The 18,617-nt window shown below is 43.7% G+C and overlaps 1 protein-coding gene across 3 annotated transcripts in view; it reads right to left on the minus strand.

Annotated features, from left to right (window-relative positions):
- Positions 1–18,617, minus strand: part of SCN4A (sodium voltage-gated channel alpha subunit 4) — a 209,632-nt gene that overhangs the window by 17,049 nt on the left and 173,966 nt on the right. For all 3 annotated transcript variants that reach the window (XM_063132886.1, XM_063132895.1, XM_063132904.1), the window contains 2 exons: positions 12,740–12,913; positions 12,339–12,461 (listed from right to left, as the gene is read on the minus strand). In XM_063132886.1, the coding sequence (XP_062988956.1) occupies positions 12,339–12,461; positions 12,740–12,913 (297 nt within the window). The remainder of the gene's footprint in view (positions 1–12,338; positions 12,462–12,739; positions 12,914–18,617) is intronic.

The raw sequence follows: 18,617 nt of genomic DNA on the forward strand, positions 1-18,617 counted from the left end.
AACTTAGAAGGGTTGGCGGAATCACCTCCAGTGATTTCTGAGAACAGAAATTGATAGCAAGAAAATTTCAATTTTCTCCAGAGGCTCCTGGAGGGTATTCCTCATCCTAAGGATGTAGCAAAGTGGTAAGAAAGAGGGTGGGCCACCAGAGGACGCAATGCTCTGTGGACCTACTACCTTCTGTAAAAGCATTTCTCTCAAATGCTACAGAAGATGCTGTAATGCTTTGCTCTAAATCATCTGAGAGAAAAATATGCAGGTGCCCTGAGGAAATATCTATATGCTGATTTTGTTGATCTGACTGCTGCCTTCGATGGGATAAATAGGGAGATCCTATGGAGTAAACTATGGAGACTTGGGATGGACAGGTGCCTGTTGACTTTAATCAAGAATTTGTACACAGGTGCCAAGCTCCAAGTGAGGGTAGGCAGGGAAGGACAGCTGTCAGGGAAAATTGATTCAACCAGAGGTGTAAGACAAGGCTGTTTGTTAGCTCCCTTGCTGTTTAATATTTATTTATTTATTTATTACATTTCTATACCGCCCAATAGCCGAAGCTCTCTGGGCAGTTCACAAAATATCTATGTGAATAACATCATTAAACAACTAGTTGACAAATCCAATTTCCAGGTAGCTATTGGCTCGTGGAAACTGAACATATTGTTGTATGCTGATGATATGACCTTTCTATCCCAAACTCAAATAGGCACGAGGAGACTTAAAATTGTTTAGGGAAATATCTGAGTGTGAATTATGCTAAGACCAAAGCTTAGATTGCTATGGCCGCCTTAGTGGATGATCTATGCCTGAGTATTGACAGGGGGAGTGTGTCCCTGCTGGTACTTTTGGACCTCTCAGCGGCTTTCGATACCATCGACCATGGTATTCTTCTGGATTGCCTGAGGGGACTGGGAATTGGAGGCACTGTCCTTCGGTGGTTCTGGTCCTACCTCTTGGGCAGGTTCCAGATGGTGATGCTTGGGGACAGCTGCTCCTCAAAGAAGGAGCTGCTGTGTGGTGTACCACAAGATGCCATCCTTTCCCCAGTGCTATTTAATATTTACATAAAACCACTGGGAGAGATCATCCAGAGGCATGGGGCGGGGTGCTATCAGTATGCTGATGACACCCAAATATATTTCTCTATGCCTTAGACAACAGCATCAGCTAAGGATAGCGTGTCTCCTCTGAATGAATGCTTGGAGGCGGTAATGGGCTGGATGAGGAAAAACAAACTGAAGCTCGTCTTCCTCCTTTCCCCTTTCAGTAGGGGTTCCGCAAGGCTCAGTGCTTGGCCCGTTGTTGTTTTCCTTATACATGTTGCCCTTGGGCAAGCTTATTCAATCTCATGGCCTCCAATATCATCTGTACGCCGATGATACACAACTATATCTGTCATCTCCGGAACTTTCTCCTGATGTTCACGATCGTATCTCGGCATGTCTTTCAGATATCTCAGCTTGGCTGCTTCATCGTCGCTTGAAACTTAACATGGCAAAGACTGAATTGCTTGTTTTTCCTCCTAAACCTTCTCCTCATCTCTCATTCTCTCTTACTGTCAATGATGTTACGCTTACTCCGGTCAAGGAAGCTCGTAGCCTTGGCTTTATATTTGACTCCTCGCTCTCCTTTATTCCTCATATTGAGGCAGTAGCTAAATCTTGTCGATTTTTCCTGTATAATATTGCCAGGATTCGATCATTTTTGTCTGTCTCTTCTGCCAAAACGCTTATTCATGCACTGGTTATTTCACGGTTGGACTACTGCAACCTTCTTCTCTCTGGCCTTCCTTCTTCTCACATCAGTCCGTTGGTTTCTGTTCACCACTCTGCTGCAAAGATCATCTTCTTGGCTCGCCGCTCCGACCATGTTACTCCGCTTCTGAAATCTCTTCATTGGCTTCCAATTCACTTCAGAATCCAATATAAACTTCTCCTGTTAACCTTCAAAGCTTTTCACGGTCTAGCTCCTTCCTATCTCTCCTCTCTCATCTCACACTATTGCCCCGCTCGTGCTCTTCGCTCCTCTGATGCCATGTTCCTCGCCTGCCCAAGGGCCTCTACTTCCCTTGCTCGGCTTCGTCCATTCTCTTCTGCTGCCCCTTACGCCTGGAACGCTCTTCCAGAACATTTGAGAACTACAAGTTCAACCGCAGCTTTTAAAGCTCAACTAAAAACTTTTCTTTTTCCTAAAGCTTTTAAAACTTGATGTTGTGCAGACTTCTACTGTTACTTTCTACTGTTAGTTTTACCCTACCCTGTGCCTGCTTACCCTACCCTGTACCTGTTTGCATTCTCTTCCCCTCCTTATTGTTTTACTATGATTTTATTAGATTGTAAGCCTATGCGGCAGGGCCTTGCTATTTACTGTTTTACTCTGTACAGCACCATGTACACTGATGGTGCTATATAAATAAATAAATAAATAATAATAATAATAATAATAATAATAATAATAATAATAAGCTGAATCCAGACAAGACGGAGGTGCTTGCTGTCAAAGGTCATAACCTGGGTTTGGAGGTGTGTCAACCAGTTTTGGATGGTGTTACACTCCCCCTGAAAGACTGTGTTCACAGCTTGGGGGTACTTCTGGATCCGTCACTCCAAATGACAGCCGAGATAGATGCGATGGCCAGGAGTGCCTACTGTTAGCTTTGGCTGATAACGCCAGCTGCGCCCCTTCTTAAAGTTAGAAGACCTAAAGACAGTAGTGCATGCGCTGGTAACTTTGAGGCTCGACTTCTGCAATGCACTCTACATAGGGCTACCTTTGTGCTTAGTCCGGAAACTTCAACTAGTTCAAAATATGGCAGCGAGGCACCCACCGGAACGCCTAGGGGTGACCACATTACACCAGTTTTAAAATCTCTTCACTGGCTGCCCATTAGTTTCTGGGTGAAGTATAAAGGGTTGGTTATTACCTTTAAAGCCCTACATGCTTTGGGTCCAGACTTCCTGCGGGATCGCCTTCTCCTGTACAATCCTCCCTGCACACTCAGGGAAGTCCTCTGGGAAGAATTTACTAGGACTATGCTCCACTCTGATTTGGATCCCTGGATTGGGAGCGGAGCGACCCAATCAGCATCCGCTAAGGGCGGATCCGAATTGGATTGGAGGAGCTGAAGATCGAGGCGAAGCAGAACGCTCCGTTGCGGATTGCTTTCCCTCGATCCGGAGCTCTGAACGTAGGTAAGTGTGGGGGAGGGGGGCTTACCTGGCGCCGCTGGTGCAGTCCATGCGGCGACAGTGGTGGAGCTAGGTAAGGGGGCAGAGGGGAGGGGGGCTTACCTTCCAGAGTTAAGGGTGGTAGCCTTGTGTTGCCAGCTCTAAGAGTTTTTGCTGCCTCACATGATTTATGGAGCAGAAATGCGGGGTATTCCAGAACCAGCACAGCTTGAGTCAGTACAGAATACCTTTATACGCATCTTGTTAGGGCTGCCACCAGGTACGCCTACAGCCTATCTGTGAGCAGAAGTGGGTGTAATGCCAATTCTATATTTTATTTTGAGGGCCATTTTTTTTTCTAAAACTGAAATATTCTGTAAATGAATTGGTTAAATTGTGTATAGCAGAGCAGGCACATTCACCTTCTCAAAACACCTGGATAGCTAAAAGTAAATTTTTACTACAGAAATATGGGCTTGATCCAGATGCCCTTCTTGCTGCTGGAACTCATTCTAGCAGACACAAAATCAAAGTGCATCTCCAAGAGCTATTAGCAAAAAAGGATATGGAGGCTACCTGCTAATCAAATTTTCTAATGCCTACCCTTTTTTAAAATGGCACCACAGGATAGAAAAATACTTGTCTGATCTAAATCCACCTCTTCGCAGGGCATTCACCGCCCTGTGCTGCCAGGCAATGAAATCAAACTTTATGGAAGGCAGGTTTAAGATAATCCCCAGAGATCAGCACCTATGCGTCTGTGGCAGCCAATGGGTAGAGGACACCATACACTATATGCTACACTGCAAACTGTATGAAAAACCTAGGGAGAAATATTTAGAGAAGCTCTTAAGGGTGATTCCTACCCTTAGTGATATGGACAAGGTCAAATATCTACTGTCCAGTACAGACAGGTTTGTAATGTTTAACACAGCCAAATGTGCTGTGAAGGCTGCTCAGCTTAGACAAACTCATGTGGCCTGCCTTGAGATGTGAGCTTTTAGTTGTATGCTCATGTATGTTTTAATATTTTAACATGTAAGGTTTTAGTTGTATGCTCATGCATGTTTTAACATTTTATAACATTTTATCTATTCTTTTTTTATATGACATGCTTTTATACTCTGTGTATAATTGGCTAAAACCTATATTTGGTTGCCTTCAATAAATTGATGATGCTTACAAGCCCATTTAGTAACTTTGGAAAAGCCCACCAGTGGAAAATACCCCTTGGATGCTGTGGATGTGGCACCCTGCCAAAGGGAATAAGTCAGAATGATATTCTAATTAGCAAACTAGCTAAAAGTGGGCTAGATGGAACAACTATTAGATGGATCCACAGTTGGCTGCAGAACGGAACTCAAAGAGTGTTTATCAATAGTACATTCTCAAACTAGGAGGAGGTAACGAGCAGAATACTGTGGGGCTCAGTCCTGGGCCCAGGGCTCTTCAACATTTTTATTTATATCTTGGACGAGGAGTTGCAGGGAATGTTTATCAAATTTGCATATGACACAAAAACATATGCAAAGACAGAAGCAAACTTCAAAGTGTTCTTGATAGGCTGGAGCTGATAGGATGATAGGCTGAAAACAACAGAATGAAATTTAATAGGGATCAATGCCAAGTTCTATACCTAGGAAAAAGAAACCAAATGAACAGTTATAAGATTTCCAAATCCTGACAAAGGCATCTGGATGGAGGAAAGACATTGGTTTAGGCAGCTGTTCAGTAAAGGCTGATTTTGCTCCTTGTGTGGCCATGTCCTGATCCCAGTTGCTTCTCTGTGAGCTGCAGTTTCCTGTGAGTCTGTGAGATCAGGAATAATTATAGAGAAAAGACTGGAGAAGATACTGTGAAGGACAAGGAGTCGGACCTGGGTTTTGTTCTAATTCAATGTTGCTTTTTGTGTATATGATTGTGGTTTGAGCTTCGCTGTCCCAGGCTCGAGTGGGAAGGAAGGAGCTGGGTGCGCCTGCCAAGGTCATCTTTGCCTGGCATTTCCAACTCCCCCTGTAGCACCTGGGGATTATAAGAAGTGCTTAGAAGTCAACTCATTTCAGCTGTGGGAGAGAATGTGGGTCTTGTTCCTGCTGGGAGGGGTCGCCAGAGGCCCGGGTAGGGCAGTGGTTGGTTGGGATGGATCATGGGGCCAGGTGGCCGAAAAGGGATAAAGTCTCTAGACTAGTGTGGAAGGGTCTCAATCTTCTTTGCTGGATGACATGCGTGTCAAGGGAAGATCAGGTCCGGACAGTCACAGGGGACTGCTCGGAATTAGTTAGGCTTTTCTTATGTTTTAAGTGTTGGGGTATTGTGGACAAGGTCAGCTGCCGTGGCAGCTGGGCGGTGGAATGACTGATGGTTTTATTGGGGTAATTGCTAGCTTCCTTCCCTCAGTTTCGTTTCTCACTCCTTTTTCTCCACTCCCTTCCCCAACCTTCCCTCTTCCCTTTTGCTTAGCTTTTACTGACCAAGGCCTTACATGTAAGTCTTAGTGTGATTAATAAACTTGCTTTGGTCCCAAATGAGTGTTTGTACTTTATTCTTGGAACATCTGGCTCATCCAGGTTGTGGACAGGGCTAGGGAGGTGGGTTGCCTGGGAGTTTAGGACGTTTGGTCCAGGAGCCTACCTTGCAGGGATGTCAGGTGGACCCTGACTTCCGTTACAGATACCTAGTTCCTCCTCAGAAAGTTCTCCCTCCTCCTTGTCACTAGAGTTTGATAAAGGGACCACCATACCCATTTGCATTTTACTCTGGGATATGGGGGAGGGTCTCCTTTGGGTGAACTGAGATTGTGCTTATTCCCTGTGGATACTGGAGGGTGGGATACTTCCATGCCACAGCAGTCTAGCCTTCACCTTCCCTGTTGTTCCTGCCTAAGATGTATCAGTTGCAGGGAGGGGAGGCAGAGGAGGAAAGAAAACTAAAAAAAAAAATGGGAAAAGAGCAAAATAGAGTTGTTCTCTTTGGAGCTGCAACTCAACCTGACCTACTGGCTACATAGGCAGAGCAATTTGGGAGGTGTAGGGGTGACCCCTCTTCCTGAAAATATTTTTTTTACCCTGCCTATGACCCCAGATAGAAGTCAAGACCCAAGGATAAGGAATACCCTCTGAGAGCCTATGAATTTTTCACAAATTCAAACTCCAGCCAGTATTTGAAAAACTAAAGTTAAAATTTATTTATTTACTAGCTGTATCCTGCCACGCGTTGCTGTGGCTCAGTCTGGTTAAATTGAAAAGAAAGAAAAGACAAAGTGGATGTTTCTAATATGTTTAATTTCACAGTGCTTGTGGATATACAATATTTTTAGTTGTTCCATTGTCTGTGAAGATATAGAGACTGTCTGGTTTGCCGACTCTAGAACACGCAACATATAATTGTCCATGTGAGAAGCAATCTGTGTCTAGATCTAAACCGCACAATTCTAAAGATTGGCCCTGAGCTTTGTTGATGGTGATTGCAAACGCCAATCGAATTGGGAATTGCAATCTCTTAAATTGAAATGGCATATCTGTTGGAATCATAGGAATGCGAGGAATGAGGACATCTTCACCTTTGAAAGGTCCGGTCAAGATTGTTCCTTCTATGATGTTGCTCAGTAATTTTTTTACTGCAAGCCGCGTGCCGTTGCAAAGTTTTGGCTGGTTGATATTTCGCAACATGATAATTGGCATGCTGATTTTCAATTGCACTACGTGCGGTGGCATCCCTGGCAGATCGAGTGAATTCAAAAATTGTTGGATAATTAACCGCTTCATCTGCTTCCACAACAGTGTCGATGGACTTGTATGTGACTGACTCGCTTTGAATGTTAGATTGAATAATATTGTTAAGTTCGTAGACGTTTTTGTTCTTGGCTGCAAGAATAGCTCGTTCACTCAGCCAATCGTGATTCTTATAATTGGTTTGAATATTTGGAAATACTTTTTCAACCAATTCTTCTTTTGACGTCACTAAATTACAGAAGTTATGAGGCAATAAAATTCGTCCTGAGGTCAGATCAACCGGCACCTTTCCGTTCCCAATTTCCAGCAATTGACGTGAGAATATCTCAGCTGATTGATCGTTTTGCAGCTGGACACGCATATTTGTAGTTAATTTTAACGTCTTTACATGTCACCACAAAGTAGAGTATTTCAGGCAAGCATTTATTTCGTCCGCTGGTGTCGATCGAGGAATTACAGGTAATGTTTGCCTGAAATCTCCTGCAAGCAATATTAATGTGTTCCCAAATGGTCTGATGTTTCCACGCAAATCTTTCAATGATCTATCAAGAGCCTCGAGTGATTTTTTGTGTGCCATTGTGCATTCATCCCAAACAATAAGTTTGCATTTTTGTAATATTTTTCCCATGCCAGATGCTTTGGAAATGTTGCACGTGGGAGTTTCAATGAATTGTATGTTTAATGGCAATTTCAAAGCGGAATGAGCAGTTCTTCCACCAGGTAGCAATGTCGTAGCTATTCCGGACGACGCAAGAGCTAAGGCTATGTCATTTTGGGATCGAATTGCTGCCAGAATCAATCTAATTAGGAACGTTTTACCAGTTCCTCCTGGCGCATCTAAGAAGAAGATTTCTCCAATCCTGTTATTGATGGTTTTCATTATTTGATCGTAAATGCGTTTTTGCTCAAACGTTAGCTTAGGAATATTTGATTGTACATACGACAAAAGATCATCCGTGTTGTAATTTTGTTCACGACGCAATTCTACATTGAACGAAGCAGCAGCAGTTCGATTCGGTGATGGCATTCCCAATTGATTGAGAACTTTGTTTGCGATTTCTAAGCACAAATCTTCAATCATTATCAACACTTCGTTGTCGCATTCATTCTGTTGAGAACAAAGCAGATCTGAAGCTGTAGAACGCGATTGCCGTGCTCGTAACCGTGCATCCTCAAGTCTGGGTGAACGTTGCTTGGCTGGTTCCTTGGCACGTATTTGAGGCATTCTTTTTCTTTTTTTCTCATTTGCTGATGCCCGTTCTTCCTGAGTCTGATTTACAATTTCTTGTTGCAGTGCTTCCGCTCTGCGAGTACGACGACCTAAGTGTGATCTTCTGCGAGGCATTATTTGGATGAAGTAAAGCAGATTGTTTGGTTTTTTAAAAAGGATGTTTTTATGGTGAGGAGGTTAGTGGAAACTCCTGGCAGTTACCTTTCTTCAGAACGTGTAACTGTCACAGGTGTGACATCTGTATTCACTCAGCCAATTGTGAGAGAACATGCAAATAAGAGAGGAGGCAGAGGCAGTGGATTGGCCTACTGGTTGGCGATGTCACAATGATCAGCAGGACTGGTTTTGAGGAGGCCTATTTCTTTGATTTTAAGACAAACCTTTGACCCCATATAGAAAATAGTTACATAACAACGCTCGCGTATTCGAATGCAACGTTGTGTCAAAATTTCAAAGCAATCGGTGAAGAACTTTCGGAGATATAACATCTGTTTCGAATGAACATTTACATTTTTATTTATATAGATTTATTATTTATTACATTTCTATACCGCCCAATAGCCGGAGCTCTCTGGGCGGTTCACAAAAATTAAAAACATTCAAAGTATAAAAGAACAGTATAAAACCATAATATAAAATACAATATAAAAGCTCAACCAGATAAAAACAGCAGCAATTACACATTTGGAGATTTTCAAATTAGATTGGTTTCATTTTAAAAAGGCAGTAATTTAGGGTATTAGCTTGCCAAATTCTGAAGACTCTAAATCCAACAGCTTTCATTACTGGGAATGGTATTTATTTATTAACTTATATACCGCCCCCATAGCCAGAGCTCTCTGGGCGGTTTAAAGAAATTCTAAAATTGACATAAAAACAAGTATACAAAATTTAAAATTCTAAAACACAGAACATACACACATAAAGCATTAAAAAAGCTGTGCTGCCATATGCCTGGGCAAAGAGGAAAGTCTTAACCTGGCGCCGGAAAGATAGCAGTGTTGGTGCCAGGTGAGCCTCGCACCAACGGTACATATAATTCAGAGGTACCAGAAGCAGCACCTACTGGATAATACACCAAAAAGAGATGTTATTTTCGTTACAGGAGACTGGAACGCCAAAGTGGGTAGTCAAATGACATCTGGAATTGCAGGTAAGCATGGTCTAGGAGAACAAAATGAAGCGGGACATAGGCTGAAAGAATTTTGCCAGGACAACTCACTGTGCATAACAAACACTCTCTTCCAACAACCTAAAAGATGGCTTTATACATGGACTTCACCGGATGGCCGACACCGAAATCAGATTGACTACATCCTTTGCAGCCAAAGGTGGCAGACATCTATACAGACGGTAAAAACAAGACCTGGAGCTGACTGTAGTTCAGATCACGAACTTCTTATTGCACAATTTAGAATCAAACTAAAGAGAATAGGGAAGACCCACAGATCAGTTAGATATGAGCTCACTAATATTCCTAATGAATATGCAGTGGAAGTGAAGGATAGATTTAAGGGACTAGATTTAGTAGATAGGGTCCCGGAAGAACTATGGACAGAAGTTTGCAACATTGTCCAAGAGGTGGCAACAAAAAACGTCCCAAAGAAAAAGAAAACCAAGAAGGCAAGATGGCTGTCTGCTGAGACACTAGAAGTAGCCCAAGAAAGAAGGAAAGCAAAAGGCAACAGTGATAGGGGGAGATATGCCCAATTAAATGCAAAGTTCCAGAGGTTAGCCAGAAGAGATAAGGAATTATATTTAAACAAGCAATGCACGGAAGTGGAAGAAGACAATAGAATAGTAAGGACAAGAGACCTCTTCCAGAAAATTAGAAACATCGGAGGTAAATTCCAGGCAAAAATAGGTATGATCAAAAACAAAGATGGCAAGGACCTAACAGAAACAGAAGAGATCAAGAAAAGGTGGCAAGAATATACGGAAGATCTGTATAGGAAGGATAATAATATCGAGGATAGGTCAGACGGTGTGGTCAGTGAGTTAGAGCCAGACATCCTGAAGAGTGAGGTTGAATGGGCCTTAAGAAGCATTGCTAATAACAAGGCAGCAGGAGACGACGGTATCCCAGCTGAACTGTTTAAAATACTGCAAGATGATGCTGTCAAGGTGATGCATGCCATATGCCAGCAAATTTGGAAAATACAAGAATGGCCATCAGACTGGAAAAAAAATCAACTTATATCCCCATACCAAAAAAGGGAAACACTAAAGAATGTTCAAACTATCGGACAGTGGCACTTATTTCACATGCCAGCAAGGTAATGCTCAAGATCCTGCAAGGTAGACTCCAGCAATTCATGGAGCGAGAATTGCCAGATGTACAAGCTGGGTTTAGAAAAGGCAGAGGAACTAGAGACCAAATTGCCAATATCCGCTGGATAATTGAGAAAGCCAGGGAGTTCTAGAAAAACATCTATTTCTGTTTTATTGATTATTCTAAAGCCTTTGACTGTGTGGATCATAACAAACTGTGGCAAGTTCTTGGTGGTATGGGGATACTAAGTCATCTTGTCTGCCTCCTGAGGAATCTGTATAATGAACAAGTAGCAACGGTAAGAACAGACCACGGAACAACAGACTGGTTTAAGATTGGGAAAGGAGTTCAGCAGGGTTGTATACTCTCACCTTACCTATTCAACTTGTATGCAGAACACATCATGCGACGTGCTGGGCTTGATGAATCCAAGGCTGGAGTTAAAATCGCAGGAAGAAACATTAACAATCTCAGATATGCAGATGACACCACATCGATGGCTGAAAGCAAGGAGGAGCTGAGGAGCCTTGTGACAAAGGTGAAAGAAGAAAGTGCAAAAGCTGGGTTGCAGTTAAACCTCAAAAACACCAAGATTATGGCAACCAGCTTGATGGATAACTGGCAAATAGAGGGAGAAAACGTGGAGGCAGTGACAGACTTTGTATTTCTGGGCGCAAAGATTACTGCAGACGCTGACTGCAGCCAGGAAATCAGAAGACGTTTACTTCTTGGGAGGAGAGCAATGACAAATCTTGATAAAATAGTTAAGAGCAGAGATACCACACTAACAACAAAGGTCTGCATAGTTAAAGCAATGGTATTCCCCGTAGTAACCTACGGCTGCGAGAGCTGGACCATAAGGAAAGCTGAGCGAAGGAAGATAGATGCTTTTGAACTGTGTTGTTGGAGGAAAATTCTGAGAGTGCCTTGGACTGCAAGAAGATCAAACCAGTCCATATTCCAGGAAATAAAGCCAGACTGCTCACTTGAGGGAATGGTATTAAAGGCAAAACTGAAGTACTTTGGCCACATAATGAGAAGACAGGATACCCTGGAGAAGAGGCTGATGCTAGGGAAAGTGGAAGGCAAAAGGAAGAGGGGCCGACCAAGGGCAAGATGGATGGATGATATTCTGGAGGTGACAGACTTGACCTTGGGGGAGCTAAGGGTGGCGACAGCCGACAGAAAGCTCTGGCGTGGGCTGGTCCATGAAGTCACGAAGAATCGGAAGCGACTGAACGAATAAACAACAACAAAAACCAGAAGTCTACAGGGTTTAGGTTGAAGCAGGGATCACCAGCACTGAGATATAGAATCTATTTTCAGTTTTATTAGGGAGATATATATTCTGTACATCTGTGTACAATAGCATAGCCATCGCCAATAAATATCTGCATCCAGATGAGATTAAAAAAAGCCAATGTAGTATACTGGCCTTGGATTGGGAAGACCAAGATTCTCATCCCCACACACCATAAAGCTCTGTGGGTAACCATGGGTTAGATAATCTCTCAGACTAGCCTCCTTGGAGGAAGGGTGAATTATAAATGATGGAATTAAATAAATTTGGCAGCAGTGACTACTAGTCCATGGACATACTTTCAAGGCAGGCTTCAGCCCCACAACCTCTTTCTACAGAAATTCACTTTTGGCTTTCTGAAACGTCTACTATTCAGGGGAAAAGGTGGGGAGTGAAACTTTGGAATGTCATGTCAAACTTATTTATTTATGTTTAAAATTTATAAACCACCCAGCATACACAAAGGTGTACAAAATAGTCTAAAAAGGACAAATATAATAATAAAATTACAAAATAAGAAGCATAAAAGCTATTCAACCAGCAAACAAACAAGCAAATCATTCAATAAAAAATATTTAAAATGTAAAATGCCTGGGCAAAAATAACTTTTTTTGATTAAGTGCCAAAAAGAACCTACCCTCATGCCTTCAAATCTGGACAAGGCCCGAAGTGGTCTCAGTGCTCGGAGTGTCCTTAGGGATTTAATAGCTCCTAGTTCCGAATAGCCCATCCAGTTTGCTGTCAGGCTGATGAGAGAGACCTGGTGGAATAGCAGCACACTTAGTAACAAATTTGATGATAGGAGAAGGGATGGTGTTACCCTCCCAAGAGGAAGCAGGTTGCTCCTCCTCCTCCCAACTCATCTGGTTTCCAGATTCTTATCAAGAGTCATTAAGCATCCACCAGAAGGGACCTATTTTCTCATTTACCTGGTCTTTGAGAAAGACAACTATAACTTCTGCTGGCAGAATCATATGGTCAGCCAGCTTTTAGTGCAATACCCTCCAAAACAACGTTCTCCCCAAACCCGCAACTTACATCGACAATAAGGAAGTCCAGCCAGCACCAAGCATTGGTGAAGTAGACCTTGAACCCGTAGGCCACCCATTTGAGCAGCATCTCAATAACAAATACATATGAGAAGACCTTATCAGCATACTCCAAGATGGTGCGGATTGTCTGCCGCCGCTCTATGTAGATATCTTCAAAAGCCTGGAAACGAAGGAGAGGCAGGATCATCAGAGGAACATCCTCCTCACACACGAAGACACCATGCAGTAGGCAGGTAAGTGGGCATCTGAGGAGAGAAAACCAACCACAGGACCTATGTGACTCATTACCATGTGTACGTATGTGGAATAGTGACCTGTGATCAGTCCTCAGAAAGGACATGAGGACAATTTGCAAAGATAGATTTGAAAGAATGTGGATAACGTCTGCTCATAAATCAGTACTCTAAGAATCTCTTAGTGAATTTGTGAACCGCCCAGAGAGCTTCGGCTATTGGGCGGTATAAAAATGTAATAAATAAATAAATAAATAAATAAAATCTCATCTTTCATGTTTTTTTAAAAAAAGTTTCTTGCAATTCCACCCCAGAAGACTGATGGAATCCAATATTTCTGACAGCTCTTGGAGATTTTCCAATGGAGAAAGCTGGTAGTCTTTCTGTGGAACAGTGAAATTCAGAGGGTCATCAACTGGATTGCACCTGATTGTCCTCTCCGGCAGTTGAAGCTGCCGCCCAGACCACGACGGAGACAAGTAAGCCCCCCTCCCTCCTTACTTCGCTCTGCCGCCGTTGCTGCACTTATTTATTTATCAGAACTGAATTGATTTATTTATCAGCTTTGGTTGGCCGGATGGATTACCTTTATTGAGAGAGGTACAGGGTGAGTGCAACCTTGTTAATTGTTCTCTATCTCTCATCAGCTTTTGATACCATCACCATTATTTCCTCCTGGATCGACTCTGTGGGATAGGCATTGGAGGTACTGTTTTACAGTGGTTCTGGTCTTACCCATCTCCCTGTGAAATCTGAATCAGATGAGGCTGTGCAAGTCTTGGATCAGTGGCTAAACCCAGTAATGGCCTGGATAAGGGCCAATAAACTGAAAGTGAATCCTGGCAAGATGGAAGCCCTTTGGGTGAGTAGTTCCCAGGTCTGGGACATAGGCTCATTGCCTTTTCTGGATGGGGTTGCACTCCCTCTGGAAGAGCAGGTTTGTAGTCTGGGGGTACTCCTAGATCCATTACTGTTGATGGAGGCCCAAGTGGCCATGGTGGCTTGGAGTGCCTTCTACAAGTTTCAACTGGTTCGCCAGCTATGGCCTCTCCTGGACAGGGTTAGCTTGGGTGCAGTGGCTCAAGTGGTAATAATCTCAAGACTGGATTATTCCAATGTGCCTTATGTAGGGCTGCCCTTAAGGCTGCTCTAGAAGCTGGAGCTAGTGCAGAATGCAGCTTGGCTAAGAGTGATTTATGGCTGTCCTTAACAAATGTGGAGGCCAAGCCAGAAAAACTGCAGCTGGAATTCCTTAGTTGCCTGGAACGTTGGCAGAGTTGAATAATGCAGTCACTGAGTAGGGCTTTAGATGCAGGCAGAGTTGGGGTTGCAGTCCAGGGGGTCTAGGTTCACCAGGGAGTCCAAACACATGGAGAACTAGATGGGCTGAACACTGGGGTTTGCACGTTGTTTCCAGTGTCTTCCCTGGGCTGCTCAGAACCTTTTAAATAGGGGTGTGATCCACTTCTCCTCAGATCGGAGAAGTAGAAGTGGATCAGGGTGATCCGCCTCCGCTACAGGTGGAGGAGAAGTGGATCGGGGGGCTTGAGAAGCATGGCGAAGAGAAGCAACCATAAGTGGATCGCTCCTCTTTTCGCGGAGCGCTCCGCCCGCCATTTTGGATTTTTTCGCCCATGGGATTGCATTGCGGAAAAGATTAGTGGATAACTTTTTTGTTTTTCAAGCTATCTATTTGAAACTCACTGTGCTTAGAGAGTCATGGGTGGAGGTAATTTTGAGCTTATTTTCAGCACTTTGCGTGCTGCGGTTTGCTTGCTATATTTTTTTAAAAAATAGGGTAAAAAAGCAGGAGAGGTACCTTTTTGAAGTGCTGAGAGGCAGATTCAACTCCCAATCATGATCACCTGATGAAGCATCCTCCAATCCCAAAGTTGGAGGGGGAGGATGAGCAAAATGGGATACTTAGTAACTTGGGATACTGGGAAACTTTTCTTTCTTAGTCTCTGAACGGATTTTCCCAGTGTTTTTTTAAACAGTAGCCCCACCAAATGCACAAACACAACCTGAAATCATATACTAAGCAAATAAATAACAGATAGGAAACACAGCATTGCTACCCACCCTAACCTTGGTAAACAACTGAATAGATGTGGTGCAAGGGGATGAGGTCCCCTAGGGCATGTGGACGTGCCCAGTGCACACACTCCTGTCCTTGGAGGGTCATCAGTACCCTCCAAAGATTAACCAGTGGAGAAGCTATGCCTGTCATGAGTTGAAGTGTCAGGTAGCTTCTTAAAGACTGGTACTTAGGGCCAGTTAAATTGGCACAGTTCCCCCTCCCCCTGGGCACATCCACTTTCCTCTTACTGGTAAAAGACAGACATAGCCTTTTAAAAAAAAATCTTCTTGTTCTTCAAGAAGAAAAATACTTCAGCAACACTGCTGCTTTTAATTCCACCCCTCCTTTGTTTATTTATTTATTTATTACATTTTATACACCCCATAGCCCAAGCTCTCCTGGCTTTTCCTCTTCAGTGAAGTCAGGCAGGCTTTCATTGTGGTTCAACTCCTTGTTGTTGTTGTTGTTGTTGTTGTTATTATTGCTATTAATATTAATTAGTACTGCTATTATTAACGTTATTATTTTGTTGTTGTTTAATAATGGCTGTGATCACAATGCAGTCAATCAACTCTGAAGCAAGGATCACAAAGCTTTACTCTTATCCTCCTAGCCTCCTAGTTATGGGATGCAAAAGAAAAGGCATCTCTCTGTGCTGCTCCCGCCTCACAGGGATGGTTTGCATTACTGGCTTTGAAACAATCCTTGGCTCACTTCGTTGTGACCCCAGAAATGTCTGCTCCATGCCTGCCTTCCTGCCTCCACCTGGGTGCTGTTATTTTGGGGTATCTGCTGGGACTGACTTCCCCATAGTTCTATGGCATATCTCTGCCTGCCTCTCTGCCCGCCTGGTGCCTGGGAGCTGTACTACATGATGGGCTTTGTGGTTCAACCCCACAAGCTTCTGGCATGCTTGCTCCCAGTGTTGCCTGTCCTCCTCTGTGCCTGCCTTGCAGGGATGGTTTGTGTGTGTCTTGCTTTGACTCAGGGGATAAGTCCTTCCTGCGCTCACTTAGACTTTTTGAAGTTCCAAATAAATGTTTCAAGTGTGGAAGAAGATTCATATTTAGGTTTATCTACTCCCCAATTCATGGCATGTTGGGATTTCCTTTGAAAAGGCCATAAATAAAGAAAGCCCATTGAGCTATCTGCAGCTTTAAAAATCCCTGAGATACTGGGGTGTCAGCTTTTCAAAAATCCCCCCAAAATCAGGGGATGCTTGGATTTGCTTGAGGCTTGGCATGCATTTGTATACATGGATCATCTGTCATGGTGCCTAATTTGAGGTTTCTAACTTGAAAATTGACTGAGTTCTAGCATGGGACTTGAATTGGGGTGAGTTAAAAGGGAAAACCACCACAAATGTGGATCTAGATGGCATCTGTGAGGGTGCCCGCTTCAAAGTTTTTATCTGTAAAAATGTCAGAGTAAATCCCATTTCTGAAAATGGGGTGTCAGATTTTCAAAAATCCCCCCAAAATCAGGGGATGCTTGGATTTGCTTGAGGCTTGGCATGCATGTGTATACATGGATAAGCTATCATGATGCTGACTTTGAGGTTTCTAACGTTAACAGAAAAAAGTTGTAGGCGTTTTTGGATTTCAGTGCAAGTCTATGGGGGGGAAAGCGGAGCTCCGATCCAGATCCGGAGCTCCGCAGCGGAGCAGACCATAGGCGGAGCGAAGCGGAGCGGACCCGTTCCGGAAGTTGCGAATCTGGAAGAGAAGCAGATTGGGGGGTCCGTGCACAGCCCTACTTTTAAATCCTAACAACCTGACCCCAAATTCTAGCAATTAGCTCTGTAGCTTCCAAGCTCTGGCAGCCTGCCTATGCCAATTCCTCAATCTCATGAGCCTGTGCTCAGCTGGGGTTGGATGAGCCTCGTGATTGCCTTCATCACTGTTGGACTCTGTTAAAGGGGCTTCAGCGGGGTCTTGCCAGGTCTTTCCTGCCTCCTGAAAGTAAGAGGTCTTGTCCTACTTTGCTGCTAGTCCCTTCCCCAGGATCTACTGGAGCTTGCCCTTCCCCTTTGTCCTCTGATGATGATGAGTCTGGGGGCATTATAGCTGCTCCTTTTCAGCATTCAACTCATAGAATCATAGAATTATAGAATAGTAGAGTTGGAAGGGGCCTACAAGGCCATCGAGTCCAACCCCCTGCTCAATGCAGGAATCCACCCTAAAGCATCCCTGACATGTGGTTGTCCAGCTGCCTCTTGAAGGCCTCTAGTGTGGGAGAGCCCACAACCTCCCTAGGTAACTGGTTCCATTGTTGTACTGCTCTAACAGTCAGGAAGTTTTTTCTGATGTCAAGCTGGAATCTGGCTTCCTTTAACTTGAGCCCGTTATTCCGTGTCCTGCACTCTGGGAGGATCAAGAAGAGATCCTGGCCCTCCTCTGTGTGACAACCTTTCAAGTATTTGAAGAGTGCTATCATGTCTCCCCTCAATCTTCTCTTCTCAAGGCTAAACATGCTCAGTTCTTTCAGTCTCTCTTCATAGGGCTTTGTTTCCAGACCCCTGATCATCCTGGTTGCCCTCCTCTGAACACGCTCCAGCTTGTCTGCGTCCTTCTTGAATTGTGGAGCCCAGAATTGGACGCAATACTCTAGATGAGGCCTAACCAGGGCTGATTAGAGAGGAACCAGTATCTCATGTGATTTGGAAGCTACACTTCTATTAATGCAGCCCAAAATAGCATTTGCCTTTCTTGCAGCCATATCGCACTGTTGGCTCATATTCAGCTTGTGATCTACAACAATTCCAAGATCCTTCTTGTTTGTAGTATTGCTGAGCCAAGTATCCCCCATCTTGTAACTGTGCCTTTGGTTTCTATTTCCTAGTGCACATTTGCTAAGGGAACCGCACTGGCTGCCTATTCACTATTGGGACAGGTTTAAGGTTTCGGTACTAGTGGAAAAAGCCCTTAACAACTTGGGAGCAGGATACCTGAGATAGCCTTCTCCCTTATCAACCTGCCCTGATCACTGAGGCCATCAGAGGTCATGCTCCTGGTGGTTCTGCATGAACATGTGGCCCAACTGGAGTCCACCATGGGAAGAGCCTTCAGTGTGGTGGCTCCCTTCTTATGGAACTCCCTGCCTCTGGAGATCAGGCAGGCACCAACGTTGTGTTGTTTTGGGCACCACCTGAAAACAGCTCTTTCCCAGGAAGCTTTTCTTGGTTGACTAGTCTCGCACTCTGATTTTTAAAGAATAATTTTAATATCATGTTTTGTTCTTTTTATCTTCTGTTCATTTAACTCTTGTTGTTCACCACTCTGGAATCTGCCTAGATGTGGAAAGGTATATAAATGTTATAAACAAATAAAATAAAGTAAGATTGTAATGAAAAGCTTTGAAAATACGTGGCCAGTAGATTTGCTTTCAGAGGCCAAAGTGGGACTGAACAATATTTCTAGTGTTAGAGGGTTGGGCATGGGGAGAGATTCAGTGCCTTGTAGCTCTTGCCCATTTCCTTGATGCAGGACACTGGGGTGCTATCTCCTGTCCTCTAGAAATCCTGCTCACCCTGAAGAGATCGAAAAATGCTA

This window comes from Elgaria multicarinata, chromosome 1, assembly GCF_023053635.1.
Source record: "Elgaria multicarinata webbii isolate HBS135686 ecotype San Diego chromosome 1, rElgMul1.1.pri, whole genome shotgun sequence".
Taxonomy (NCBI): Eukaryota; Metazoa; Chordata; class Lepidosauria; order Squamata; family Anguidae; genus Elgaria; species Elgaria multicarinata.